Below are 15463 nucleotides of genomic sequence, written 5' to 3'. Positions count from 1 at the left end.
TGTGAGTGTTGATGGAAAGTTGGTTTTAAAATTGGAAGACATACACATCTACAACTAAACATGGTTCATCTTCACGTTTTATGATCTGACAATGGTTCATAGGGATCAGCTTGTTTCTTTTTGTCGCTGAATGATATTCCATGGGGATCAGCTTTCTTTTGTTGCTGAATGTACCAGTTTTTCACTTTGGCTTATTTAAAGACCTCTTGGTTGCTTCCAGGTTTTAGCAATTATGAATAAAGCTGCTGCAGACATTTGCATGCAGTTTTTTATGTCGATGTAGGTTTTCAGCTTTGGTTAAATACTTAGGAGTGTGATTGTTAGAATGCAGAAGACTGCATTTACCTTTGTAGGAAGTGGCCACCCTGTCTTTCAGAGATCATTTTACATTCCTGCAAGCAGTGAGTGAAGATTGCTGCCACTCCTTGTCAGCCTTCATGTTGTGGCATTTGGGGCCAGTGTAGTAGCCTCTTGTTTGAATGATGGGACATTGGGCATCTTCCCAAATGCTTGTTTGCCATCTTGGGTCTTTAGTGAGGTATCTGTTAAGGTCTCTTGCCTGTTTTATAAGTGGGTTATTTGTTTTCCTGTTGCTGAGTTTTTAAGAGTTCTTTGTTTAGGTTACAAGTCTTTAATCAGGTAGGTGTTTTTTGCAAATATTTTCTCCCAGTCTATGGCTTGTCTGTTCATTCTCTTAACAGTGACTTTTGCAGAACAGATGTTTTTAATTTTAATGAGGTCTGCATTATCAGTTTTTTCTCTCATGGGTCATGCTTTTGGTGTTAAAAAGTCATTGCCAAATCAAAGGAGACTGTATCTTGGTTTTCTCCTTTGTTAGAAACTTCATAACTTTGTATTTCACTTTTAGGTCTATGGTGCATTTCCAGTTGATTTTTGTGAGAGTTTCAAAGTCTCTATAAATTCATTTTCTTTTGCATGTGGATGTCCAGTTCTAGCAATGTTTTGGAAAAGATTTTCCTTTCTCCATTGAATGACTTTTGGTTGTGTGTGCAGTTTTTTTGTTTTGTTTTTTGTTTGGTCAAAGGGACCTATTTCTAGGTTCTCTCTTGTTACACTGATTTATCTGTTGGTTCTTTTGCCTAGTATCACACTATCTTGGTTACTGTAGCTTTACAGCAAATCTTGAAGTTGGAGAGTCTTCCTTGAAATTGGAAAGTCTGTTCTTTTTTAATAAGCATGTTGTCTCTTCTGGCCTTTCCATATGAATTTCAGTATCAGTGTATTGATACGTGCAACATAACTTGCTGGATTTTGGTGGAGATTGAATTGAATCTATACATCAAGTTGGGGAGAACTGACTTTTTTTTTTTCCCCCGCCTTTTTCTAGGGCCGCTCCCACGGCATACCGAGGTTCCCCGGCTAGGGGTGTAATCAGAGCTGTAGCCACCAGCCTATGCCAGAGCCACAGCAACTTGGGATCTGAGCCACATCTGCGACCTACACCACAGCTAATGGCAACGCCGGATCCTAACCCACTGAGCAAGGCCAGGGATCAAATCTGCAACCTCATGGTTCCTAGTCGGATTTGTTTCCACTGTGCCACTACAGGAACTTCAGAACTGATTTCTTAGTGGTATTGAAACTTATCTACAACCATTGAATATCTTTCCCTTGATTTAGATCTCCTTTGATGTGGTTTTCTTCATAGAGATTTTTGTATAGGGCTGTTTTGTTAGATTTACAACATTTCTTTTTCATTTTTTTTCTAGTGCTGCTGCAATACAGTGCTCCCATTTTTAATTTCAAATTCCCAATTGCTTGTGGCAAGTGTGTAGGAAAGTGATTGACTTTTATATAGTAACATTGCATCTTTCAGCCTTGGTATAACATACACTTAGTAGTTTCAGAAGGTTCTTGGCCAATTCTTTTTGGCTTTTTTTGGTTTGTTTTTTTAGGGACGCAATTGCAGCATATGCAAGTTCTCAGACTAGGGCTTCAATTGCAGCATATGCTCTAGTTCTCAGAGCTGTAGCTGCCGGCCTCCGCCACAGCCTCAGCAACACAGAATCCTAGCCATATCTGCAACCTACACCCCAGCTCATGGCAATACTGGATCGATCCTTAACCCACTGAGTGAGGCCAGGGATTGAACCCGCCTTCTCATGGGTACTAGTTGGTTTCATTACTGCTGAACCATCAGGGGAACTCCTCTTTTTGGCATTTTCTACCTGGACAGTGGTGTCTTCAGCAAATAGATAGTTTTATTTCCTATCTTGCAATCTGTTTTCCTTTTATTTCCTTATCCTTTTGCAGCTAGGACATTCAATATGATGTTTAATAGGATGATAAAGATATTAGGGGGAGGAATCTAGTTTGTCACCATTAAGTATGATGTTAACTATAAATTCTCTTGTAGATGTTCTTTATCAAATCAAGGCAGTTCCACTCCTATTTGCTGAGAATTTTTATCATGGGTGTTGGGTTTTTGCCAGATGCTTTTTTCTGCATCTGTTGACATAATCACGTGATTTTCCTTCTTTAACTTGTTGATGTGAGTTTCTTCTGCTCAACATCACTTTGTTGTTGCCGCTCAGTAGATACACATCTGTGTCAGGAGGGAAATTTTGGGATCCTAAGTAGGGTGTATGTGCATCCTGCCTTTATGTAGGTAATGTCAAGCTTTTCAAGGTGCTCCTACAGTTTGCAACACCAGGGTCTGAAGTTTCTAGTTACTCTGCACCTTCCTATACTTCAGTGTTACCACTCTGTTAATTCTAAACACTCTAATGGATATGAAATTGTATCTCAGGGTGGGCTTATTATGCATTCACTATTGGCTATGAGATCAGGTGCCTTTTTATGAATCTGTGAAATAACTTATTTTGCCTCTTCTAGTTGCTGCTTCGTTTTTCTGTCAACTTATGTCTCTCTTGATTGATTTACAGGAGTTCTTTGTTCTGGGCATGAGTCTTCTGTTAGCTCTGTACGTTGTGCTCGTCTCCACTTTATGGCTTAACCTTTTGCTGGAGTCAGGTCCCCACGTTGGGTGTAATAACCCTTTTGTGCTGTCAGATGGGAAATAATAGTAACTCTAGAGGGTTTAGAGAATGAGATGACATAATACATGTGAAAGCATTTTGTAAGCTCTGTTGGCTGTATCGTGCTGGTATCTGTATTACTTTGTGATTTACTGATACTGTCCATCTACGTAAATGTGAGTTCCTATGTTTATTATATATTTATTCTTTTAAAATCTTTCCTCCTCACTCAGGCCTACACCTGGTGACAGTGCTGTAGTGTTTCAGAAGTCCATCTAAATAGCTTGGTTTGTGTTTGTAGTAAAACAGATACAAAATGTTTCCCTGGGGGGGATATTTATTGACATTTCTTTTGGTTTTGAATATGTGCGTAAAGTACTTCTATTTGTTTTGCTAGGCAAAAAGGATAAGTTACGTGTCTACTATCTGTCATGGTTAAGAAATAAAATACTGCACAATGATCCAGAAGTTGAGAAGAAGCAGGGCTGGACCACTGTGGGGGATCTGGAAGGATGCGTTCACTACAAAGTTGGTAAGTTCAGAGGCGGTCACAATGGTATTGTTTCTCCAGGGCTTCACTGATCTTCCATTTAAAATCCATGCGGTTTTGAAACTTCGAGTAATGAACTTGTTTCTGAGGCACCTTCTAACCCTAAGGCCTGCAGGGCACTGTTGTTTATCACTCAGCTGCTCCTACTGCCCCATCCTCCAGCCACCGTCATGCTCAGCACACAGTTTTCCCTTGTTGGATGGTTATCACCCTTCCTCTCAGTCTGCTTTCTTCTGTGTGGTTCAGAGTATCCTCTGTAAGGAAGCTCTGCCGGAGGAAGGCCCACCGATCTGGGCTCCTCCTTTGCGCTGCAGGCTTGTTCCCACTTAGAGGCCTGCGGGTCTGGGCATGCGTGTTAGGACCTTTGGGGGTTTGCCCAAAGAGCTGAGGCTGGTCTTTTGAATTAACTGTTATGCTTATCACTAATAAATGAATCTTGCTGGCCTATCAGTGTTTGAGGGCAGCTGTTTTGTTCTTTCCTTGTTGACCTTCATGCCATGGTTCTCATGAAATGAGATCTCACAAGAACAAAACCAAAAGGAACTTTTTTTGTATGTTGAGGGGAAAAAAAAATCAAAATACTGACACTAAAGTTGGAAATAAAGAGGAAACAATGGGGCTTAGCCAAATTTCTGTTTTATGGGCACGATGATGTATTCTAATTGAATTGGAAATAGGAAGTTGAGAAGATGGGCACATGATTTCTTTGTATACTTAAGACTGCGTAACGTGGGAGCTCCCATTGCGGCTTAGCAATTAACAAACTTGACTAGTATCCAGGAGGATGCAGGTTCAATCCCTGGCCTCGCTCGGTGGGTTAAGGATTTAGCGTTGCCATGAGCTGTGGTGTAGGTCACAGATGTGGCTTGCATATGGCATTGCTATGGGTGTGGTGTAGGCCAACAGCTGCAACTCTGATTTGACCCCTAGCCTGGGAACTTCCATATGCCATAGGTGTGACTGTTAAAAAAAAAAAAGAACAAGGGGCTATTTAAACTTATATTTAAATAACAAGAAATAAACTAAAGTTTTGTTCCTCGTGGCACTAGTACCTTCCAGGTGTCCAGTGGCCCCATGTAACTTAGTGGCTGTCATACTCATAGGGTGGATAGAAAATCTTTCCGTCATTGCAGAAAATTCTCTCCATAAGCCCTGGTTTGGACAGCCTCATAATCCTTTACATCTTAATATTGATGTGATTTCTTTGAATAGTGATGATGTATGAAATTTAACAAGGAGAGTTATCTAATCAGCCAGCCATGTCTCATGGTCAGAGGAAGAGTGGGGGATAGTGCTGTGATGTGGAGAGCGTATGCAGACATCAGGGAGCTGTGCGTCAGGTGAGGCCAGGGCCCCTCCAAGGGCTGCTTTACACAGGGTTGCCAGCTCTCAGAGAACTGAATGAGCTGTAAAGGAGGCCTTTATGTATGCTATACATAAAGCCAAAGAGAGATTTTCTTTACTTTGGGTACAGAATTTCAGGTAGCATCCTAGCGAATACTCTTCTCTCTCTAGCTCAGGAAGTGGTTTGAAGTGATACTTGGCCTTAGAGGCAGACATAGGTTTCAGACTCAGTTGATATATATTTTGTCATAGCCCTCTGGGTTCCTCCGTCATAGCCCTCTGGGTCCATGCAGGACTCAGGAGAAGCCACGTGGAAGATCCAACCCCTCACTGGGATTCTAGAGCCTCTCGGCTGGTTAATCATGTCATTATCCCTTGGAAGTGATCCTGAGCCCTCGACACTGTGGGCTGGAAACCTGATGCTGCCCCCTGGTTATTTAATACTTACCGTGCTTGCTGGTAGTAATCAGAGTGTTGGGGTTGAGTCTGACGCAACATCGGGCAAGCTGGGAGCAGCCCGACTTGTACACGAAAGGATTGGAAAAGGGGACTGTGGGACTTGATCTCTCTCAGCATTTTTCTCTTGTTGGTTTGCATGGATCCATAGAAGCCATATTTATAGACTGATGCAGAAAACGGATAAAAGAATTTAGAGCTCCGCGTTGATACTGACCTATTTTCTTCTTGTTCTTTCAGTAAAATATGAAAGAATCAAGTTTCTGGTAATTGCTTTGAAGAGTTCAGTGGAAGTCTATGCGTGGGCACCCAAGCCATACCACAAATTTATGGCCTTTAAGGTAACAACATCAAGAGTGCTTAAAAGTAACATCACTCACGCTGTGACCAAGAGCCAGGAATAAACTGAATGGATAAAACTGATCAGTTAAAGGCTACGTGCTGATATAGTATATAAGTTGATCGTGCAAGAGGCTGTTTCTCATGGAATCTGCCTTGCTGTCTGCTTCCTAAGTCTTCAGAGCATGAGAGGGGGAGAGTTATGTTGGGCAGAAAACTGGATGGAAAGGCAGAGTACCCCACCTACACTTAAAAAACAGACCGTGACCTTCTGCCTAAAGTCATGGATGTGTATAATGCTGTAGACTTTATGTTTTTGATAGGTATCCAACAATAGGCAGCCTTAAGGTATATCAGTTCAATAGAGTGCTAGTTAAAAACTTTAGTACAGAAATTCTTAAGGACACAAGGAATGTATATTGGACATTAAGTAGAAAAGTATTAAAATATGGAGTTCCTGTTGTGGCGCAGTGGAAACGAATCCAACTAGGAACCATGAGGTTGCGGGTTCAATCCCTGACCTTCCTCAGTGGGTTGGGGATCCAGAGTTGCCGTAAGCTGTGGTGTAGGTTGCAGATGCAGCTCAGATCCCACATTGCTGTGGCTCTGGCATAGGCTGGCAGCTGCGGCTCCAATTAGACCCCAGCCTGGGAACCTCCATGTGCTGCGGGTGTGGCCCTAAAAAGATAAAAGACCAAAAAGTAAATAAATAAAATAAAACATGTGTAATATACCATCTTCGTTTAAAGAAAAATACTGTAGAAAAATATTAGCAGTTATTTTATTCAGTTGTTTTTATATTTCTTCTTTTGTAATTCTAGAGTTTGCACTAGATACAAATTTATAAAATTCTTAATTAAAAATGATACTACTATGACATTAGATATTATCAAAATATTATTAATATTTTGATATTGGACACAAAACCTTAAGAATTGCCCCCGGGGCTGTTTTGGTGCAGAGCAAGCATCTTCCAGATGCTGATTAACAGACAAAAGCAAAATAAAGACTTAAAGAGTATTTTTGCTTATGGTTTTTGCCAAGTAGTTCAGTAATTTGAGTAACTGAGTGTCTGGGTCTAGCGTCTCTAGTTTGAACTATTAGAAATCAGTTCTGGGGAGTCCCCTCTGGGGCACAGAGCGGGGGATGATCCAGCTCATCTCTGTGGAGGTGCAGGTTAGATCCCTGGCCCAGCACACTGGTGGCATAGGTTGCACATGTGGTTTGGGTTCGATTCCTGGCCAGAACTTCTGAATGCAGCATGTGCAGCTGGAAAAGGGGGGGAAAAGTATAAAGAAGATTATTTAAAAAAAAAAAGGGGGGGGGAGAAGTTCTGCATCGCCTCACAGCTTTTCTTGCGGTTCCTTCCTTGCAGTCATTTGGAGAATTGGTGCATAAGCCATTACTGGTGGATCTCACTGTTGAGGAAGGCCAGAGGTTGAAAGTAATCTATGGGTCCTGTGCTGGATTCCATGCTGTTGATGTGGATTCAGGATCAGTCTATGACATTTATCTACCCACACACGTAAGAAAGAACCCACACTCTATGGTTGGTTGACTGGCTTCATTTTGTTTTGACTTTTTCCTTTACTCTGCGTAGTGAACTAACACAAGCAGGGATTCCTTGCTGCCCCTTTGGTGTGGGGGTGAGTATTTAAATGCTGTGCCCTGTTCAATAGCTCTCTGCTCCGAGACAAGTGGGAACCCACTCTCTGGCTCTGAAGCCCTCCTCAGAATTCTTAGTCCTGGCTTTCACTAACATGGGGTGGGTTGGGGCAGCTGCTGGCAGGTCAGAACATCCGTGGGTTGGGAGTGGGTAGAGGAACATGATTTCCTAAGTGGAGCCCCCCCATCCAAATGTGTTCCAGGGGCCTCAGAAAATGTGAACCAGTAGAATGTATGACCTATAAAAGGTAGACGTTCAGACATATGTATATCAGATGGGTTTTTCAATGTCTTCCGGTTGCTATATGTATCACCAGGAATCTGAATGAGTACCTTCCCCAGGTCAGTCTTCCTGAGCACTTCTGCAGGGGCAGAAATAGCCACAAATGTGCGTGCCTTTGTTTTGTTCCCCTTCTCTAGATCCAATGTAGCATCAAACCCCATGCAATCATTATCCTCCCTAATACGGACGGAATGGAGCTTCTGGTGTGCTACGAAGACGAAGGGGTTTACGTGAATACCTACGGGAGGATCACCAAGGATGTGGTCCTGCAGTGGGGAGAAATGCCAACCTCTGTAGGTGCGTGTCCCCCCGACAGGTAGAGCCACCCCCCCAGGCACTGGTTTGACCAGTTGTTCAGACCTTTGGGCCCTTGAACAGAGGGGGTTGGCAGCAGGTGTTGGGAGACTGTAGACATGTAACAGTCTCATGTCAGGACAAAAACTCAAGTAGTTATTTTTAAACACTCCTGTCATTCACAGTCCTCCATTTAATCCTTAAGAGAGCCAGGGAGAGTAGGACAGGTGGAGCTGTTGACCGATGTATGGAAAGTGAGGGAAATGAGTAAGTCAGGGATCGCTTTCGCCGGCTGGTGGCCGAGCCTTGTCCACACGTGGCCTCTGACCTCGCACATATGTTCATGAGCAAAGGCAGCACCTGGGGCTCTCAGGGTCCTCAGTTTATATCCCCAGACTGCTCTGGTTTTATTGTGTTCAGGTCACTGGCTCTGTCCATTTGCCTTTTCCCCTGTCTCTCTAACCGATGTGATGCAGACGTGAGCTAATCTGTAGGCAGGGGGGTCTGTGTGCTAGAAAAGCATGGAACACCGCTGGGGAGTCAGCAGACTCAGCCGTCGATTCGGAACACGCCTCCCAGGGTGAAGCGCAAGGTCGCCCAGGCAGAGTTCTCAGAAACAAAAATCCCCAATCGCTAGCCGTTTCGAGGTGTCAGTGGGTGTGTGTGTCTGTCTGTCTGTGGCTGGGGGTGTGTGTGAGAGGCAAGTAGCTTTTTTTCACGGTGATTTCCTGATCTTTAACATTATGTGTTTTTTCCTCTGAAGCATATATTCGATCCAATCAGACGATGGGCTGGGGAGAGAAGGCCATAGAGATCCGATCTGTGGAAACTGGCCACTTGGACGGTGTGTTTATGCACAAAAGGGCTCAGAGACTGAAATTCTTATGTGAACGCAATGACAAGGTAATGACCCCCTTTCCTTTCACTCGCTACCACATTCTAGCAGTGGTTTATTCTCTGTGGAGCTTAGTGAGCCTTTCCTTGGGGTTTGGATGGGTTCTACAATAATTGGCATAGAACTTTAGTAGTGACTTTTTAGACCTGTTTGTGGAGGTTGGGGTATATTTTATTTTGTTTTCGCTGTGAGTGGATGGAGGTGTTTATCTCATGTTGGATTTTTGAGTTTTGTTTTTGGGGGTCTGTTCAAACCCCCCTCCTCCCCCGTCAGGTAGCCTGTCTTGGCTATGTTTGGTTTAGGGATTGAGAAGGTTAAAGCTACCAGTTTAGATGGATGGGTTTCTTTTGTGATTAGAAGGAATCCCCATGGAAATGTGGGCGATAGAGTAGAAGTTTCCTCTCCCCTGATACATACCAAAACCACACCACTTGTTAGTCTGCCTTTTGAGTAGTGAAATGACTTCACAGTTTACATGGCACAAATGCCCAATAGGATAGATTGTTCTGTGCAGAATTGAGAGCACTTTCTGCAGGTGAGACCCCAGGGCAACAAAGCCCCAAGTTAAAACCTTTGTGTTTCAAAACTGGCCATATCCTTACAGAGAACGGTATGGAGGATGCTTAAAAAACCAAAAATAGAGTTAGATAGGATCTTGCAATCCTATTCCTGGGCATTTATCCAGAGAAAACTAATTTAAAAAGATAGACGCACCCCAGTGTTCATAGTAGCATTTTTTATAATAGCCATGACATGGAAACAACCTAAGTGTCTGTCAACAGATGAATGATAAAGATGATGTGGTACATATACACAATGTAATGTTACCCAGCCATATGAAAGGCTGAAATAATGCCATTTGCAACAACATGGATGGACCTGGAGATTATCATACTAAATGAAGTAATCAGACAGAGAAAGACAAAAGTCATATGATAACACTTGTACGTGGAATCTAAACAAATGATATACATGAACTTGTGTAAAAACAGAAATAGGCAGACATAGAAAACAAACTTATACTTGCCAAAGGAGGGGCAGGGGTGGGGGAGGGGATAAATTAGGAGTATAGGGTTAACAGATACACACTATTCTATATAAAATAGATAATCAACAAGGACCTATATACCCTGTGTATAGCACAGGGAATTCTACTCACCATTCTGTAATAACCCATAATGGGAAAGGATCCAAAAAAGAATAGCTGTAAATATGTAAAACTGAATTACTTTGCAGAAAACTTTAACACTACACTGAATGAACTATATACTTCACTTTAAAAAAGCAAACAAACAAAAAAAACCCTAAACACAACAACTGGCCACCTCTTTGTCTTCTCCAGGACCTACTCCCTCCCTCCCCAAATCTCCCAGCCTCAGAATGGAGCAGACAGCTGGCCAAGGGTGTTGTCCCACCCGGGGCCTGCTTAGGGAAGGTGGAGATGGTCTTTTCTAAACCCAGGTTTCTCTCTTCCCTGCCACTTGGATAAAAATATGTCTGACCACCTGAGGCAGCTGACTGCAGCCTTAGAAATATTTCCACCTCTTCTATCACGTTAAAATGCATTAAACGTCCTAGCAGCCAGACCTCAGGGTGACTTCTCAGATTGAATTCAACCTGACAGAGAAGGGCCATCACTTCTCCTTGCATCTGGGCCTCTGCCCAACTTCATACGCCACTCAAAAGAAGCCTGTCACTGCCACCCCGCTTCTTTGTGCAGCCCTTTCGCTCGTTTACCAGTGTAGGTGGCCTCCCCCCACCCCAATATCTCCCACGTCTCTTTACCTTGAAAATCCACACCCAGGGTTTTGCAGCTTTTTGGGTTTATCATTCATGATGTCATAGCCATCAAAGTTTATTAAGAAAAGGCACAAAACTACATTCTCTTACTTTGACTGTAGAGTCCCATGGAAGAACTAAGACATCTCAGTGTAATTTTTTAAAAGAGAAAAATGTGGTTTGCTGAGGAGCCTCCCCATTGCTGGTAGAGTTTGCCAGACATATGTGTCTTATTTAAGAAGGTGTGAGCACTGGAGGTGAAAACACTCGATCCAGTTTGGGGAACATCACCTTTTTTTGTGTGTTCTCGGGGTGCAGGGCCACCCCATTCCTCAGCCTTCCTGGTGGAGATGAACGTTCTCTCCGCACAGACGTTGAGCGGGCAGCAGCCGGGGCCGGTGCGCAGCCCCGCTGACCCCACCGCCCTCTCCTCTCCTCCCGCAGGTGTTCTTTGCCTCGGTCCGCTCTGGGGGCAGCAGCCAGGTGTACTTCATGACGCTGGGCAGGACCTCTCTCCTGAGCTGGTAGGCGTGGCGGCAGTGGCGAGGCCGGCCCCCCGGGTCCTCACGATGGAGAACTTGGAATTCCTGGCAACTGGAGCCCGGAGCGCCCGGCGCCCAGGACGCGCTCGGACACCGCGGGCGGGGTCGCCCCCTCTCGCCCGCTCTGACCAGCCCCCCCATTCTCCTCCCTTCCTGTCCGAAATAAATCGAGGCTGCCACGCAGCTGGTGCTGTTGTGACTCTCCCGTCAGGTGCTATCAATGTTTGGGATCGAGCATCGGGCAGAGCGGACGCCTCCCTCCCGCTCCAGGATCCCGTGTCCCAGTGACTCTGCCCATGGTGTCTGCCGGTGGAGACGGGACGCGCGGGCGGGGTGGAAGTGGGGGCCGCGGGTGTACAGGGCGCTCTGACGAGCAGTTCGCCGAAGCGGAGAGCAGATTTAATATAGTAACATTAACAATGTATTTAATTGACATTTCTTTTTTTTTTGTAATGTGACGATATGTGGACAAAGAAGAAGGTGCAGGTTTAAGAAGTTAATATTTATAAAATGTGAAAGACACACTTACTAGGATAACTTTTTTGTGGGTGGGGCTTGGGAGGCGGGGTGGGTTAGGGACCCATTTGGTTTCTTGGGAATCTTTTTTTTTTTTTTTTTCCCTCTTCCTCTGGGCCAAGAACTCAGTCTTTTTTCTTTTTTTTTTTTTTTTTTTTTTCTCCTCCCAGTGTACCAGGTTTTGCCTAAATCATGTTCAGGTGATTCTTAAAAAAAAAAAGAAAAAGAAAGAGAGGGTGTGCATTTATTTGAATCCTGGCCAGAACCTCGTTGTGTAACAGTATTAGCATTGCCTCAGTCAAAGGTTTAATTTTTGTTTAAACCTAGAAGTGCAACAGCAGTTTCACCACCGTCTGCATTTGCGGAGGGGAAAAATTGTTTTCAACCATGTGTTTTATTTTTTTTGCCTACCTCATTGTTTTTAATGCATTAAGAGGTGGTTTAGTATATGTTTTTGGAGGGAAAACATTAATGCTTAATTTAATCTTAATACCAAAACTATCTGATTGAAGTCTGACTGTTATTTTGTCACAGGTCTCAGTAGGCACAAGAGAAATTGTCCCTGAAGAAGGGGAACAGCCAAAAGGCTTGTCATGCTGTCTGGTGCGTCTGCTTTCTGAGCTGAGGCAGATGGCTCCGTTTCCACCAGATTCAGCCGTAGTGGTTGACGGGTGGCCATCGCCCACGGCACAAGAGGCCTCACTGTTGTCACCTCGGTGTTGCAGACAGGTGGTCGTGTGGGGACACCCCCATGAACTGTTAACAGTGTTGCCAGAACCTTTCCTTGGGGCAGGGGTATGTCCCTTTTCTAAAAATGCAATGCACTAAAACAATTTTAAGAATGTAGTTAATACTGCTCGTTCATAAGATAGCATCTTCCTGTGTTTTGCAAGGTGTGATGTTGAAGCCCTGGCTCTTCCCGTTCTCTCCCTTGCTCTCTCATTCTCTCCCTGTTTTTTAAACAAGTTTTACTTTATGAATATGTTCACGACATTTGTAATAAATGTCTTGGGTAATAATTGGTTTCACTGGCTTCTGGTCACTCACTTCCTCGGAGAATGTTAATCTCTTGGTAAAGGGGCAGTGCCTGGCCTCGTGGCTCTACCGTCTGCCCACCCTTCCTCTCCTTGAATTCTGATGGGAATGCTGCGTTCACAAAACTAAAGCTCGGAGTTTCATGGGAATAATCCTTATCTGTGGCGAATTTTCTCTTATAACCTGAAAATGGAGGTTTTCCTCCCACCATACAGTGATCACTGGCACCTGTTTGCCGAGGCCCGGCCTGGCATTCGTGTCCCATTTGGCATCTGCTATGACTTGTCATTCTCTTTCTTCTGGGTCAGCATATTTGCCAGAGGCTCTCCTTTGAATTACAGAAACCTAGTGAAAAGAACAGAAACTCACAGATGCAGAAATAGCAGCTGGCCGCAGGCCCCCACCAGGACAGGCTGTTTTGAAAGGACGAGCTGGGTAGATGGGTTTTCTGTGCGTGTGACTTTGGCTTAGTGCGATGTCCAGAGCAGAAAGAGCTCGTTCTTTCCCATTGGTTCGTACTTAACGTAGAGGAAATTGGGGAGCTCCTCCCACTTGGGAGGGGCTCGAGAAGGGCAGACTCCGTCACCAGAGGACTGCTGTCATTGTCACGTTGCTGCCAGCAAACCTGCCTCGGCCTGGCTCTTGACCTGAGATGAAATGCACCACCACAGTGATCACGTGAGCCAGGAGGAGAAAGGGGCGTATCAGTTGCCGCCCCACCCGTGGCTTTGGTGAAAGGTAAAAGTTGGGTAGGTGTCTTTGAAAAAATACTAAGCTTCTGATACTGACACAGAAGAGGTGGAAAAAAAAAAAAGGATGAGGCCTCATGGTCCTGATAATCCAGACTTGACGTGCACTCAGTGTCTGTAAGGCCAGGGCTGTGACCCACACAGATGGCGCCAGTGGTGTTTCCTTGGAATCGCTGAGTACCAAGAACTTGTCAGAAACCAGACGCCCCTTCGAGGTGAGGGGTCGGTCCCGGCTCAGGTCAGAGCGCCCAGCCCTCTGGGGTTGGAGGTGGACGTGACGGAGTCCGTGCCTGGGCTTAGCTGACTGGGGCCAGCGGCCACTGGGCCCTGTGGGGTGGTTTCTGGCTCTCCTTCCCTTCGTGGCCTCGCCGCCTCATGAACCAGACTGTGTTGCTACAGCATGAAGCAGGCGCCCGGTGGGTTTCTCCACAGAAGAGGGTAAGCTGTCGCAGTTTCATCCTTCTGGAGAAAGGGAATGTCGTTTTCCTTTAGCAGGGTAGTGATGTCACAGGAGTGCCAAGATGGCAGAGTTACAATTGAAAATAGGGGAGTTCCCATCATGGTGCAGCGGAAATTAATCTGACTAGGAGCCATGAGGTGGCGGGTTCGATCCCTGGCCTCACTCAGTGAGTTAAGGATCCCAAGTTGCTGTGGCGTGGTGTAGGCCAGTGGCTGTAGGTCAGATTGGACCCCTAGCCAGGGAACCTCCATATGCCATGGATGCAGCCCTAAAAAGCAGAAAAAAAAAGGGAGAGAGAAAATAGTATTACAATGATAACATTAAATATGGAACATTAAGAACTATGACAGCAGTGCTCTTCAAAACAAAATACCGGTATGGCTCTAGGTTTAGTCAAAGCTTTAATAAATGATACTTTTCTGTATTTAAATTGGACTCTGTATTGAGTTCACTGTTTTTACGTTTTCTCATGCACGTTACGTTGAAGAAAATGTTTACAAAGGGCGGTTTTGTTACACTAATGTGCATCACGTATTTATGGTTTATTTTTAAATGGTTTTTTATGGGTTATTTAGGTTTTTGTCTTACTAGTCCATTTACAGTGATTCATAATCCCTAATTTTGCCAATTATAAATTTGCTAAACAATAATGCAAATGACAAGCTGCATTAAATTTACTAATCAGAGCTGCAAAGCAGACCAGTGGCAAGTCCACACAGCCTTCTCTGTTTTCAGTGCTAACTTGTTTTCTCTGTATTATGAAAATTACTGTTGTCCCTCTTCTCCCTTTTTTTTGTCCTCAAATAAAGTAAAGATAACACCTATTTTATGCGGCCTGATTTCAGATATATTCTGTTCCTTTGGAATGTTTCCTTCCTGTAAGGACCCCCTCTTCCCAGGGCAGGGCCCCCACATCCTGCCATCCCTGATAGGTTGCCCAGGGGGTAACACCCAGGCTCAGGGCATCAGAGGTGTGAACATTTGTTCAAGGGTCTTAGAATGAAACTGAGGATGACCTCTTGAGCACCACATTCCTGAAGCCAGAAGCAGAAGGGAGCTCATCCTTAAGGGACAAGCATGGTTTTATTTTCACAATCCTGAAAGGGATTAAGAAGTAAAACGCACCATCTCTGCTCCATAGCTAACAGGGTGATGAAAGGAGCTTTTCCTCAAATGGGTAAATACTGCTCAGCGTTGGAATTCCCTCAGTGCAGGGTCATGGTGGCCAGTCCGTGGGTGCATCCCTATAACCCCCCTCATCTGGCAGGAACAGTCCTCATTGAACGGGGCATCCTTCTCAGGTACTGCAATAGTCAGCGCCCTCCTTTGTGCTTCGTGCTAGAAACGTGTTCTCTCTCTGAGGCGAGAGTAAACATGTCAATCCCTAGACGCCGAACAGGACTTGTGTCCTTTTCCTACTTGCCCTCCTACTTGCCCACTTGTTGCAGCTGGTGGGTGACAAGGAGTAAACTTCTGGAGGCCCATCCCTCGTAGCCCCTGCTCCCACCCACCCTCCATGGGTCGAGATCTCACTCCCAGGAAGCCACCAGGGCAAGT

At 44.7% G+C, this 15463-nt stretch overlaps 1 protein-coding gene across 50 annotated transcripts in view; it reads left to right on the top strand.

Annotated features, from left to right (window-relative positions):
- Nucleotides 1-14730, top strand: part of MAP4K4 (mitogen-activated protein kinase kinase kinase kinase 4) — a 166453-nt gene extending 151723 nt beyond the window's left edge. For 31 of the 50 annotated variants that reach the window (XM_021087162.1, XM_021087163.1, XM_021087156.1 and 28 more), the window contains 6 exons: nucleotides 3397-3531; nucleotides 5590-5690; nucleotides 7064-7213; nucleotides 7774-7933; nucleotides 8694-8833; nucleotides 11049-14730. In XM_021087162.1, coding sequence (XP_020942821.1) covers nucleotides 3397-3531; nucleotides 5590-5690; nucleotides 7064-7213; nucleotides 7774-7933; nucleotides 8694-8833; nucleotides 11049-11132 — 770 coding nt within the window. In that variant the 3' untranslated portion in view covers nucleotides 11133-14730. Of the gene's footprint in view, nucleotides 1-3396; nucleotides 3532-5589; nucleotides 5691-7063; nucleotides 7238-7773; nucleotides 7934-8693; nucleotides 8834-11048 lie in introns of all 50 variants that reach the window. The other 19 variants (XM_013995947.2, XM_021087160.1, XM_021087138.1 and 16 more) reach the window with 2 other exon arrangements.

Source organism: Sus scrofa, chromosome 3, assembly GCF_000003025.6.
Source record: "Sus scrofa isolate TJ Tabasco breed Duroc chromosome 3, Sscrofa11.1, whole genome shotgun sequence".
NCBI classification, from domain to species: Eukaryota; Metazoa; Chordata; class Mammalia; order Artiodactyla; family Suidae; genus Sus; species Sus scrofa.
Note: the sequence above shows the minus strand (reverse complement) of the source record. Positions and strands in the feature narration are given on the sequence as shown.